Below are 14,492 nucleotides of genomic sequence, written 5' to 3' on the forward strand. Positions count from 1 at the left end.
CAACAACCAGTAAAAGAAAGATGAATAAATTGTCTATAACAGTGAACCAATAATGTAGTTCAAATTAATTTCACTTATTAACTATCAATTGTTGAAAACAGCGAAATTTTAAATGAAACAACATAACGTGAAATTTTGCCCATTTTCAGCGTGTATTTTAGTGTTTTATTTAAAAACGGTAACACCTATACATGATATTTGATATTCATTGTGAAGCCCTACATTGTCTCCTTCAGTTCAAACATGTATTACTTATGTAAACATTATCTCCTCGTCTTTACAAGCCTATAACATAGACCCACTATGAAATGCACATCTGATCTTGGCTAGGCCGAATATCAAGAAATCTTCTACTTAAACTGGTTTTGGAAGTTCATTTATTTTTCTCACATTAATATTGGTTTTAAAAGATATGCAATGATTAATGTTTGTCATTAAATTCTAACTGTACAATATTTATTTCATTCCAGGTTGCTATTCAGTTGAATGATACCCATCCATCTTTAGCCATACCAGAATTACTTAGGATATTAGTTGATATTGAAGGTCTACCTTGGGACAAAGCATGGGAAGTCACTGTCAAAGCCTGTGCCTATACAAACCATACAGTATTACCAGAGGCTCTAGAAAGATGGCCAGTCCACTTGTTAGAGAAACTATTACCCAGACATCTAGAGATCATTTATTATATCAACCATCTGTTCTTACAGGTAACAGAGTAGCTAAAGCTCATTATTCTTGAAAAGTGACGAGAAATTTTTGTATCTGTCTTCATCTCTCATCCTTAACTGGTCATAAACTAGAGAAATTTCCAGTGAACTGTTAGCTATATATGAGAGTATAGCCTTTACTCTATAAACCTATAAACAGAAGACTATTGTGCAACTTAATCCTAAAAATATTTTGGTTGTTTCATATTTGAGAGTTGCGTACAATAATTCCAGCTTCCATGATGTTGAAGAGCATGAAGAGGGGTAATAAAATTAAGGACTGAAGATCTCTGTAATCTTTCTTGTGGTATAAATCCTAGATTCTCTTGATGTTTAGGTTGAGCTGTTAATTACTAGAACAAAAGTTTATGCTCAATTCACTGCACCATAAAGTATTGAATGTAAAAGTTATTTTCATTTGCTTACAGGAAGTTGCCAAGAAATTTCCTGGTGACTCTGAAAGAATGAAGAGAATGTCCCTTGTTGAAGAAGATGGAGAGAAAAGGGTCAATATGGCTTACATGGCCATTGTTGGTTCACATGCTATTAATGGTGTAGCTGCCATACATTCTCAAATTATTAAAGATGACACGTAAGTCAAATTTGCACTCTTGTTTAATCAATGGTGCTGTGGATAATTGTTTAACAATTTGCTATTTTTCTTTTATATCTGTATGATTTTGCAGTATAGGTTTTGCTCATTGTTGAAAGTAGTGTGATGACCTATAGTTGTTAACTTTTATTTCATTAGGTCTTTGATGGAGAGTTGTCTCATTGGCAATCATCTTCTTGTTTTTATATTAATTTGAAATGAAAACGCTAATGGCATAGCTGTTTCAAAACCTCTACCTTATTTATAGGTTTTCACAATACAATAAATTTCAGGTAAATTGATTTAAGTGTTAATAAAGATATATTAATGTTGGAATTCATCAATAGATTGCTACACTAAGAGATGTGTGGTATATTTAAATGAAACAGCAACCTAACCACACAAAGGACAAAAAGATAAAGAGGATTCAACATATAGACTGCAATGAATACTTCAAACCTGTTCATAATTTTATTTAGTGAAAAAATATATTTTATATTTTCTCCAAGTGAGTGAATCAAGATGTTTTAATAGAATCTCTGTGCTTTTAAAGTACAAATGTAGTGGTTAATTGGTTGAAATAAACTAGAAATAATTTATCAGCCACAAATACATATTTAAAAAAAAAATGGTTTTAACATTATAGGTTTAGGGATTTTGCTGAAATGTTCCCAGACCGTTTCCAGAACAAGACCAATGGGATCACTCCTAGAAGATGGTTGTTACTGTGTAACCCAGGGCTATCAGATGTTATTGCTGAGGTAAGACACATAATATCTGGCTAGCTAAAGGTTAAAGTGCAAATTCTGTAATATGGAGATGCCAGATGGTTGGACATGAAGGGAAAAGTGGGAACTTGTTTCATGCATTCATCACTCCTACATTTTTCCATCCATAACCTTGCAACTTCAAAGAAAGGTTGGAATTATATTGTTGTTGTGTACCTGCTATTAAGAAATTGTTTGAGAAAGTTTAACTCATTTTTACAAGAAATTTTCAACAGAAATTTCCAATTTTGTGTCCTCAACTAATTTTGTAGATTTCAACTCAGATCCTTGAAACTGATCTTTACATGCTTCACAGGGTAACAGTTTACAAGAAGACAAGTCACCATACTCTTGACACCTTTATCCGATTCAAGCTGACAAGTCTTTGTTTTTACACAAAAATGCGACATTATAAAGAGAGAAGCAGCAAACACCAATTTACAAGTCTTTGTCTGACCTAGCCATTGATCAAACCTATGACCTCCCACTACCAACATTAACTTGCAAATGAAAGACCAAGTAGGTGATTGCAACAATGTAACCTTTCTGACAAAAATTCTTGGCTGACTATGGTAAAACTTGTCATCCAGATTGCATATTATATATATATAAATATCATAAAGTTTGGACTTTTAAAGAGCTATATATATTGGTGTAATACAAACAGATTTTCATATAATTATGTTTTTGCATTTCAGAAAATTGGAGAAGAATGGGTAACAAACTTGTATGCATTGACAGGACTGAAGAAATTTGCAAAAGATGAACTATTCCTTAGGTCTATTATTAAAGTGAAACAGGTACTTATACTAAATTTTATGAATAAAATTAGATGAACTTTTACAGATTCACAGCATAATGCATTGAGTGTGTAGGTTAAGGATTATATCTTTGACTAGCTTGCTTGCTAGCTGAACCATGAAGCATAAGGCATAGTAGTAGTCTAGTCCTACAGACACATAGAAAGGTTATCTGTTGGACTAGTCTTCTCTTAAAGGAGGGTAGTATACCTAACCTGAGTTCAGCTAGCAAGCAAGCTAGTCAAAAATAATATCTTTATCTACACACTCAATGCATTTTGCTGTAATTGGAAAATGCATGAACACTTTCCTCAGTGAATTTACACTTTTAAGATGTGAAAGAATAACAAAAACAGGATAACAGATTTGAATTATTATTATTCGTATTTCATATTACCTGTTCACTCTTTCAGGAAAATAAAATGAAATTGGCCGAATACATTAAGCAGGAGTTCAACATTACAGTAAACACCTCATCCATATTTGATATCCAAGTTAAGAGAATCCACGAGTACAAACGTCAACTGATGAATTGCTTCCATATGATTGTCCTGTACAACAGACTGAAGAAAAACCCAAGTATGAAATTCACTCCTAGAACTATCATGATTGGAGGGAAGGTGAGTACAATGTTTTATTTATTTTTTATCTAAATGAAGAAATGTGAAGTTATAGTTTTCTGTAGTAATTAGGAATTTTTGTTTTAGTTCAAACCTTAGGTTCTCTTGAAATGTTGCAAAAAAATATGTAAATGTGATATTGTTAAAAGTGCTGTTCTAATTTTCATGGATTTATATATAACTTTTCCTGAATGATATCTTAATTATTGGTTGTTTAAGCTATGCAAGCATTTTCAATGGAAATTTTGATGCCTCAATTAAATCCTAACATCACAAAAAACATGATGATGATATGAAAATGAAGAGGATTAATATAGTGTGGAAAGAAAAGTGTGGTATATTAATTTTGCTCTTTGGTTACTTAACTTGTGATACAAAGCACACACTTTATTTGTGATTCAAAACACATAAGATTTGTTCAAACATTTCAAACTTGTAATACTGTGGATTCATGATTATTTGTTGGAATCAATTTGTTTGTGGATTTCCTAAGGTACAGGGAAGCTATGAACTAAAAAGTTCAATGAATAGGAAATTTGCTGCAGACTTTTAAAAAAACAAGAAATCAAATACATTGTATCATCAAAAATGCAAGTTTTCATTCATTCATGAAAATTGGTACAACAAAAAAATAAATTTACGAGCCGAACATGTTTTGATTTCTATTATGCTACTTTTTTAGCTGTTTGAAAAGTAGTTAGAAGAATATGCAATTTAATTATTATGTCTAGGGTTAATATGGTTTTTGTTCAGGTTGTTTGTGTTTTAATAGGCAGCTCCAGGCTACCACATGGCTAAATTAATCATCAAATTGATCAACAATGTAGGACGTACTGTAAACAACGATCCAATCATTGGTGATCGTCTAAAGATTGTCTACCTTGAAAACTACCGTGTATCTCTAGCTGAAAAGATTATTCCTGCTGCTGACCTTAGTGAACAGATATCAACTGCTGGAACCGAGGCTTCTGGGACAGGAAACATGAAGTTCCAGTTGAACGGAGCACTGACCATTGGAACTTTAGATGGTGCTAATGTGGAAATGAGGGAGGAGATGGGTGATGAAAACATCTTCATCTTTGGAATGAATGTTCAGGAAGTTGAGGAAACCAAAAGACAAGGGTTAGTTTTTTATTCAACATTTATTGGTATATGAATATGTGGTATGAGTGCCAATGAGACAACTCTCAATCCAAGTCACAATTTGTAAAAGTAAACCATTATAGGTCTGCATTTGATACATACAGATACATTTAACACAGAAATCTATGTAAGAAAATAAATGAGATTTTGAAATAAAAGTAATACAATATTTTACTAAATAGTCTCTCATCATGTAAACAATTCATCATAGGTACTAGACATATTTTTATCCCCCAAAATAACTGTATGAATAAGAATTAGTTATACTGAAAGCACTTATTTAATTTTGGTAAAATTTAATATAATTTTCTGACATTTTATCCTTTGTTTTATGCAATGAACAATAGTTAATTTTATTTTGTTATTTATTTGTTAATTTAGGTACAACGCAAGAGAGTTTTATGAGAAGAATGGTGAATTGAAACAGTTGTTGGATCAAATCAACAATGGTTATTTCTCTCCAGAAGATCCAAACATGTTCAAAGATATCTACAACAACATCATGCATACTGATAGGTAGGTTAATAATGACATAGATATTTTTCAACGTTGTGAATAGCAACAGCTGTATTCCATTTCTTATGTTAATCATAAAAAAATTATGAATAAGCCATGTTTACCATTATACTAAAATATCAAAAGTAGCATTTGTTTAAAACGATTAATTCATAAAAATAAAAGACATTTGTTTTTCTAGGCAGCTCTTAATGCAACCGTTCAACCAAAAACACATTACATTTTGTTGTAAATGAATTATCCATTTATTTGTCCACCTGTTCACTGTGATGGGAAAAACTTCAAGCTTGTCTGCTCTACCCATCATATGAAATGCATATGCTGCTATGGGGAAGTTTTTTATCCTGAAATTTACAAGTACAAGCTATAATAAGATATTTGTGTGTACTCTTTTTTTCAAAAGTAAATTTATATAAACTTAAGTAGACATATATTGGCAGCTCATCATTGACTGTTGGAAACAGCACAATCCACAAGAGTATGATTTAAAATGATTTTTGTTGTTATTTACAGGTTTATGTTGTGTAAAGACTTTGAATCCTACATAAAGTGCCAGGATAGAGTTAGTGAAGTGTTCAGGGTATGTACATTGTTTACCTATTACCTGATAAAGTTCATTTTTATACCAAGAATTCAGTTTTAACAGGTTTCTTTTTAAAGAGGGATCAGTTTCACAGGTATCACTGGAGAAAATTTAATTTTGCAAAATTCTCTTTGACAAATGTTAAGTTTAAGTTTTTTGTTTTTTTTCTGTATGCCAGCATGGAGTTAAAGTGATCAGTTCATACAATTTTTTTAAGCACTTCTCTTTAAGTTATTGCAAACTTGTCATTGTCTTGGTTAACTTTTTATCACATAACTGAAAAAAACAACATTTTTGTAATCTAAATGCTACAAATGTTTATTTCCCCTTATCCAAGTTTCCAAATAGAAAGTAATGGAGCAGCAGAAACAAAGTCAACCAAAAAAAAAAGTCATTATATATTTATGTGTATCTATCGATTAGCTTACTCATGTTTTTATTTTTATTTGTCAACAGGACCCACTGGAATGGGCCAAGATGTGCTTGCTGAACATTGCCTCCTCAGGGAAATTCTCAAGTGATCGTACAATTTCTGAATATGCCAAAGACATCTGGGGAGTAGAACCAAATGATATTAAACTGCCAGCTCCACACGAGACACCAGAAGATTTTGGTTTAGATTCGAAAGCAGCTAAAAAATAAACAAAACTGTATTGATGACATTCGGATCTGATTATAGACTTGATATATAGATTATAAATCATTCAAACGAAAGTGACATGTTTAGATTTTATGCAAGGGGATGTCAATCTTTTATTTTATAAGTGCTATTTGTTTTTGCTTGCCAATATCTTGTGGTTTAGTCGTTTCAGTGATGTTGGGATGGCAAATGTTTGCATTAGAGTTATTCCCCTTTAATAAAATTAGAGATTAATGATTCAATGTCTGCTTTTGTTTTGTACATTTTATTTTAAAAATTGTGACACTGTAAGATCAAAACGAAATATCTGATGTGATGCCAGTATTACCATTTGCATGTAATGTCTGATCCCAGTGCTTTTTACACGGTAAAGATGGATTGCAATTACTTGTTTGAAGGCAGTTAGATACCAAATAAGTTGAAACTTACAATCAAAGTTTTTTGCTTCATGGAAGTTGATTTAATGTAGTAGTAATTTTCTACGTGTCCAGGAATGGAATACACCCTAAAGTCAATTGGAAATACATACCTCAGATGAAAAATAGCATTACGTTCAGAAAAAATGATGTAGTATTTAGACTTTGATACAAATTCTTCAACTGGCATTTATGGTTGTATGTAAATTACTTTAAAAAGAAAGCCACACATGTTCATTATGGAGGAATTTTCAAAGTCAGATTGACAAAGTTTGCCCCCCTAAAAAAGCGATAATTTTGCATATTTATATTAAATATATACATGACAAAAATGCCAATCACAGTTCTCATTACATATTTTAGTTTAAAATTATTTTTTTTAAAAGTGTCTCAACTGTGTTTACCAAAGATTAGGAATAATAATAAAGAACTAAAGGAGGGTACTTGAGATAGAGAACAAATATTTTGTTTATAAAGCATTATTTATTTTTGCCAGTATGTCACTTTTTCCAAGTATGCATAAAAAGTTTATATAACTACATATATAATTTTTATTTTAATAGTTAGTTTTATGTTGTTTTAAGCATGTCCATCTTCAGAAAATCAAGTTCTTATCAAAATGACTATCTGTCATTTGTATATTTCATTGATTGTCTGATAGTAAAGTATTTGCAAATTTAATTCACCCTTTTTTGTGTTGATGTTAAGAATGTTTACAATAATACCCATGTATTTAATACAATTTGCATAATTTAATATTTTATTTTTTACCTCAAAGCCACGAAAACCAATCCACTGCATGGCAATCTGATATTTAAAGTTGCTGTTTAGATTTTTGTTTTGTTTTTCTAATTGTTTTATTTTTTTTGTTATAAAAAAAGATTCAGTTTTGGTGCAAGTTTTTATACAATAAAATCACACCAAGAGGAACCTATATTTCTTAAGCATATAAAGATCTACTGTCACACAATAATTCTTATTTTAAAGAATTAAAATATATCGAATTCCAGTCTGAATTAACATATTAAAGAACAATTTAATAATTTTATTGAGTAGCAAAAATGAAAAAAATCTGCCTTTAAATTTTAAATGTCAGATTTTTCACATAGCTTTAATTTTGCTATTTGTTTTATTTATTTTGTTATGTTATTTTCCTTGTTAAAGAATTATTTACTGACATGATTTAATACATACACATTTTGTGGGAAAAAATTATCTTAAAATATCATTTATTATGATTAAAATTGAATGATTATTAAGATTGTATTTATCAACAATTTACACTCCATTAGCTATATTGAGCTGGTAGTTGTTATTTATGAAGGAAGAAAGTTGCAGATTGTACAGATTCTTAACCAAAAAATATCCAAATTGTTTGTATTTATTAAACTTTTTTTTATAACTTTTATTAAAAGTAATAGGATGAAGTAGATTAAATAAAGATTTTTTGATAGATGTGCAATATATAAATTTTGTATGGTCGTTTGTAGTAATTATTGAATCAGTTTATACACAAGTAATTATTATGGGAAATGTTTAATTGTATTAGTTTTTAGAGTATTTTTACATACCAGAATACCAGTTTGTATGAAATCCTTAGATAAATTTACTAGTACTTATTGAAAATATACCTAAAATGATAGAACCAAAGAATGATTTGAATTTGTTATATTTTCTGAGGAAACAAGATATTGATGCAAAATATGACATTTCTGATCAATTTAAGGTTTTTTGAATTCTCAGTCTTTTAATTTGTTTGTAAAATTTGTCGTAGAGAAACATTGGGGAGGATCATGTTAGGTTGTTATAACTTTAACTTGATCCTTTTGTTTATTTACATAAGCAAGTATGTTTTAACGAAACCCAAACTGAACTAGAGAATCATTGCAATAGATTAAAAGACACCAATATTTAATGATCATGTATTGTTAATCCTATAAAAACAGAGTATCAACCTATGACAAGGGTAATAAGAGCAGGACAAAGTGCTGTAAATTCTACAAAAACAAGGTGGCAATCCTTTAGTCAGGACTTTGATAGGACCATATGCTTTAAATCCCAAAATGGATGTCTTTTAGCATCAGCAGGATGTTGTGTTAGAAATTCAATTAAAGCTGGATTCAGTTTTTGTGAGACATGTTGGATTAGTGAGGTAAAGATCTTACAAATTCAAGGCTTATGTCCTTGATTAGCCAGAAAGGTTAAGATCTCAGACTTTAAATCCTCCAAGTACCAGTTTTATAGAAGGTTTATAAAAATCAGTTCTTGTACTGGAAACCCAGAAAGGGCCAGCCTTTAGTCTGATAAGACAAGTAGGATATTGTGCTATGCTATAAATCCTGATTGTGTGATACAACATCATTCCTGTCTGCATTCTCTTTTTACTTTACTGTAGCATGCTTGATGTAAATTTGTATTCATACGTTAGGATTGTTATTTTATTTAATATTCTATTTGTAAATGTGCATAATTGAAACATGCAATTAAAAAAATAGTGATACTGTTGAGTCCTTATTTAGTTATTTTGTTATTCCACAAACAATAAAACTTATAATAGTGCCATATAATTGATATTTCATAAAATTGAGAATGGCAATGGGGAATGTGCCAAAGAGACAACAACCCAACCATAGGGCAGCCAACAGCAGAAGGTCGCCAACAGGTCTTCAATGCAGCTAGAAATCCCCACACCCGGAGGCATTCTTCAGCTGGCCCCTAAACAAATATATATACTAGTTCAGTGATAATGAACACCATGCTAAACTCCAAATTGTACACAAGAAACTAAAAACTAGACTAACAAAGGCCAGAGGCTCCTGACTTGGGGGCAGGCGCTAAAATGCGTCGGGATACACATGTTTGTGAGATATCAACCCTCCCCTGTACCTCTAGCCAATGCAGAAAAGTAAACGCATACAATAACAATACGCACATTAAAATTCAGTTCAAGAGAAGTCTGATGTTAGAAGATGTTACCAAAGAAAATAAACAAAATTACAATAATGCATAATACACATCAGACTACTAGCAGTTAACTGACATGCCAGCTCCAGACTTCAAAAAAACTGATCGAAAAATTATGTCTTCATCATATGAATATCAGGCACAATCCTCACCGTGAGAAGGTTTAGTATCATACCAACATAACATATATGAGAAGAACATAACCCATGTCATGCCAACAACTGGTTTTTAGCCGGATTTTGTGACAAAAATGTCGGTTATTGATTTGTGGATGTACAGCGGGCCGGGCAGGCGGGCTGCAATCAAATGTTGTCGGTGCATTATATCATGAACCGTTCAACCAAAGCAATATGTTGTTACTGACAACTAAATGAAGGTCAAGTTCAATAATGGCGATTTTGACTTTTACCGTTCAGGAGTTATAGTTCTTGAAAGATTGAAAAATGGAGTTTCCAGTCGTGTCAGTGCATTTTCTCATGAACCATTCAGCCAAAGCTTTTGAAATTTTTAAATGTTGTTACTGATGACAAAATAGAGGTCAAGTTCAATAATGACGATTTTGACTTTTACCGTTCAGGAGTGAAAAGATCGTAAAATTGCGTTTCCATTCACGTTGTTACATTTACTCATGAACCATTCAATTTAAGCTTTACAAATTTTAAAATGTTGATACTGATGACAAAATGGAGTTTAAATTTGATATTGAAGATATTCACTTTAACCATTCATCAGTAATGGTTCTTTAGATATTGCCAGGACATAAATAAATGTTAATAAATCCGGTTTGCTGTCGTTGTGACAGCCTCTTGTTAAATAAATGTGTTTAGTTCCGATGCAAAAACCCTGTAAGTGAATCAATATTAAAGCCAAAATATGCAATCTTTAATGACCTGACAATCGTATCGAAACTATATCTCTTCTTGATAAGTCTATTTAAAGGTATTGTTAGCTTTTGAGGTGAATACTGATATTTTTGTGCTTTATAAAGAATATTTCCATAAAATATTGAATGTAAAATACCTGAACATATAAGAAGTCTGCCTTTCACATACTCACAGGTACACCTCTAACATTCAACATGTTAAAAAAATGTTTAATGAACATGATGGATTTTCGTCTTTCTTTGAATTACGTTTGTCTCCCCCATCATAGACCCAGCGATGTAGATAGCATCAGTGGCTACAGTGTAAAACTGTGTGTTTGAAGATTTATATATATATGAAATTAGAAGACCCAGATGCTTCATTCCATGTATGTAGGTGCATTATGTTACAAAGTTCGTGTCTTTAATATGTCTACCGTTGACATTCTTTTCCTGGATCAGCTTGAAAAAGTATATAACTTCTTTGTCATGTGAACTACCTACACATATTGAGTAATGCTATAGCTAAGTGTGGTGTAGATGATTCTGTGCAAGGTCTTCTTGTCTGTTCGACAGGGTTCACTTGCCATAGATATCATTTCAATCATCAGTGATCAAGGGTTATGGTTTCCTGTTTGAGGCCTTATGTCAATTACAATAAGTAATTAGTCGACTATATTTGGTGTATGTAATAATTGCAAGTTGTACATGTCCGACTGTTTGGACTTGTCTGACTTTAACCTCATTTACACATTTAATCATGTGAAGTTTCATGCCTACCGTATGTTTGATCGTAAGTTACTGCAACTAAATGGCAAGCTATATTTGTTGTATGGAACTATCGCATATTGGCTGGCAAGGTCCATCTGACTTTGATCATTGTCTGTTTAGTTAACACATCAATGTAAATATAACGGAATTTGATGAGACTGTGATTAAAGTGAGAGGGTTGGCGCTATAAAACCAGTTTTAATCTACCATTTTCTACATTTGGTAATGCCTGTACCAAGTCAGGAATATGACAGTTCTTGTTCATTCGTTTTTGATGCGTTTTATTATTTGATTTTGCCATGTGATTATGGACTTTCCGAATTGATTTTCCACCAAGCTCAGAATTTTTGTGATTTCACTTTTTACATGGATCATTTTTTTTTATATGTCTTGCATCATACATTACTGGCGGAAAACAATGCATATCTAATCACATTCATTATGCAGTAACAATAGAGACTTCATAGAACCTGAATTGTTGGACTGTTATCTTTACATAGTATTTACATATTATAAGGTAACATTTAAAAAAGAGCACTGTCTTTTGGTAGCTTAATATTGATTAACGAATACAGGCAACAGTGGAATACCGGTGTACAAAAGTCACAAATCAATTGACAGAAAACAACTCCGGGTTACAAACTAAAACCCAAAATACTCGGTAGGACGCAGCTTGATATGACCCCAAAGGTTGAACCCTGGACATTTGTGGCGAGTATGGAAACTCTATTCAAGCATTATACAGGTTTGAATTTAGATTTTGATTCAATATTTGACAGCAAATTCATGTCTATCTAAAATATAACAATGCATGCACAACAGTCAATCAAGTTACTAAATTTATTATATCTGAATCAGCAAAAATCTTAGTAACATTTAGAAAACAAAAAGGCACACGCTGAAATGTCTTGCCTGCTTTACTAAAGATTAAATTTATGTTGACAGTCTGTAATATTAAGGTATTATAACATGCACTAAACATTAGTAAAGATCCATGTAAATCAAGTCATGGTAAGAGGGACCATGTCTAACGGACATGTATACCTTATAATTATTATTTACACCAAATATTGATGTCATATCGCTCATATTACCTGACAAACAAATTAAACAACAAAATCTAAACATTGACAAATGAATTATGACATAAGGTGGAGGTAATATCAACCTGTCCAGATAACAAAACATGATGACCTTACAATCAATCCTTTTATATGCTAAGTCAGAAATATGACAATTGTTATCCATTCGTTTGATGTGTTTTTAGATTTTACTATTTGATTACAGACTTTCCGTTTTGAAATTTTTCACCATGTTTGGTATATTTGTTATTCTGCTTTTTATATATCAAAAATAGTTGACCTTTTGCTTATAGAAACTGATAAATTATCACAATCACATAAACCTACCATTTAGCAATGAACCTTGAAAATAAGGTCAAGGTCATAAAAAACCTGCCAGACATGAGCACATTACATTTTCGAAAAGCTAAGGATTTTCTTATCCCAGGCATAGATTACCTTAGCCTTATTTGGCACAACTTTTTGGAATTTTAGATCCTCAATGCTCTTCAACTTTGAAATTGTTTGGTTTATAATTATTTAAATATGAGCGTCACTGATGAGTCTTATGTAGACGAAACGCGCGTCTTGCGTTCTAAATTATAATCCTGGTACCTTTGATAACTATTTACAATTATTCCATAAACCAAATATACTTGACCTATTGATTACAGTACGTGAGAAATAGACCAAACAAAACAGAACATTGCCTTATGAACAAGGAGATTGAGGTCATGGGCAGATTAAACTGGCCAGTCAGCTAAGTACACTTTATAATTATCCATACCATTATAGTGGCTATATTGCTTATGATATCTGAGAAATAGACCTACCGCAAAAACATGTACACCTTACAATCAAACCAAAACCAGAGTAGGTCCGGTAAGGGCCGATTTTGGCCTCAAATTTCAGGTTCATTTGACGAAAGATTTTGACCACTTTTTAAACACTTAAGTGTCTATTTTATTTGAATCAATTAGTTTCTGTGAAAGATTTTAACTGATTTAGTCATAAAAAAACGTACCGATTTAGGCTGAAATATGAAAAAAACTACCAAATATGCCGAAAAATGTCACTTTTCGGATCGTTTTTGTCAAAAATGAAAGTGGTCGCATCCGTGTTCATCCTCAACCTTTATATATGTTATTTATTATCGTAAAATACAACTTACATTTCAATATTAAGGATGAACACGAATGCGGCCACTTTCATTTTACACGAAAACTGTCTAAAATTTAACTAAAAGGCTAGAACTATGAAGATTTCAGTAATTTAGCATGACTTAGTGGTGCTAGTACCCAATATATGAGCATTATATCGTCAAAAACAGTCCATATTTATGAAGCAGAAGCATTTTACTGTCAAATAAAGAACTAAAAGTTTACATTTTAACAATTTTGTAAAACTGCTATATTATGGGACCAAAAAGGGGTCTTACTGAACCTACTCCTTTTAAACGTCCGAAGCGCTTTCGGTCATCAGGAACGCACAAAGCCGAGTATTGGAAAGCTAAAATTCATTCCATTCACCAAATACAGTTGACAGACTGCTTATAATATCTGAGATAAGATATTGACCATCTTACCACATAACTTTAATATAAATCCATGGAATGAGGTCGATGAGAGTTACACCCTACCTGATAGACATGTAGAATTAGCAAAGAACCCATACACCAATTAAAGTTATCCTATAGGACATGAATTATAATTCAAATTAAACATTTTCTTAATTTCGGACCCCTTGAACCCTGATATGAAAAAATGGACTCAAAATCAAAATCTAAACACATGATTAGATTGAGCATTCTGACAACAATCAAAGACACATTCTTCTTTTGTTCCTTGTTTTTGTTTTAGCAAATAAATGCCCATATCTGATACAAATAAATCAATATTTGAAAAAGGAACACGGGATATGCCCAGTTTCAATGAAAAGTTATTCCACTTTTTAGAATGTTGGGTCACTAATGATCTTCAAATTTGTACTTGTTTGGCTTTCTTTACTCTTTTGATCTGAACGTCACTGATGAGTCTCATGTAGACGA

General features: G+C 31.7%; 1 protein-coding gene across 1 annotated transcript in view; it reads left to right on the top strand.

Annotated features, from left to right (window-relative positions):
* LOC134710514 (glycogen phosphorylase, muscle form-like) overlaps positions 1 to 9,294 on the top strand; it is a 28,571-nt gene extending 19,277 nt beyond the window's left edge. Inside the window, exons 8-16 of the mRNA XM_063570885.1 lie at positions 471 to 710; positions 1,139 to 1,302; positions 1,949 to 2,063; positions 2,768 to 2,869; positions 3,283 to 3,489; positions 4,262 to 4,611; positions 5,014 to 5,148; positions 5,662 to 5,728; positions 6,188 to 9,294. Of these exons, the coding sequence (XP_063426955.1) occupies positions 471 to 710; positions 1,139 to 1,302; positions 1,949 to 2,063; positions 2,768 to 2,869; positions 3,283 to 3,489; positions 4,262 to 4,611; positions 5,014 to 5,148; positions 5,662 to 5,728; positions 6,188 to 6,373 (1,566 nt within the window). The 3' untranslated portion in view covers positions 6,374 to 9,294. The remainder of the gene's footprint in view (positions 1 to 470; positions 711 to 1,138; positions 1,303 to 1,948; positions 2,064 to 2,767; positions 2,870 to 3,282; positions 3,490 to 4,261; positions 4,612 to 5,013; positions 5,149 to 5,661; positions 5,729 to 6,187) is intronic.
* The last annotated feature ends 5,198 nt before the right edge of the window (positions 9,295 to 14,492 follow it).

This window comes from Mytilus trossulus, chromosome 3 (assembly GCF_036588685.1).
Source record: "Mytilus trossulus isolate FHL-02 chromosome 3, PNRI_Mtr1.1.1.hap1, whole genome shotgun sequence".
In the NCBI taxonomy this organism is placed as follows: Eukaryota; Metazoa; Mollusca; class Bivalvia; order Mytilida; family Mytilidae; genus Mytilus; species Mytilus trossulus.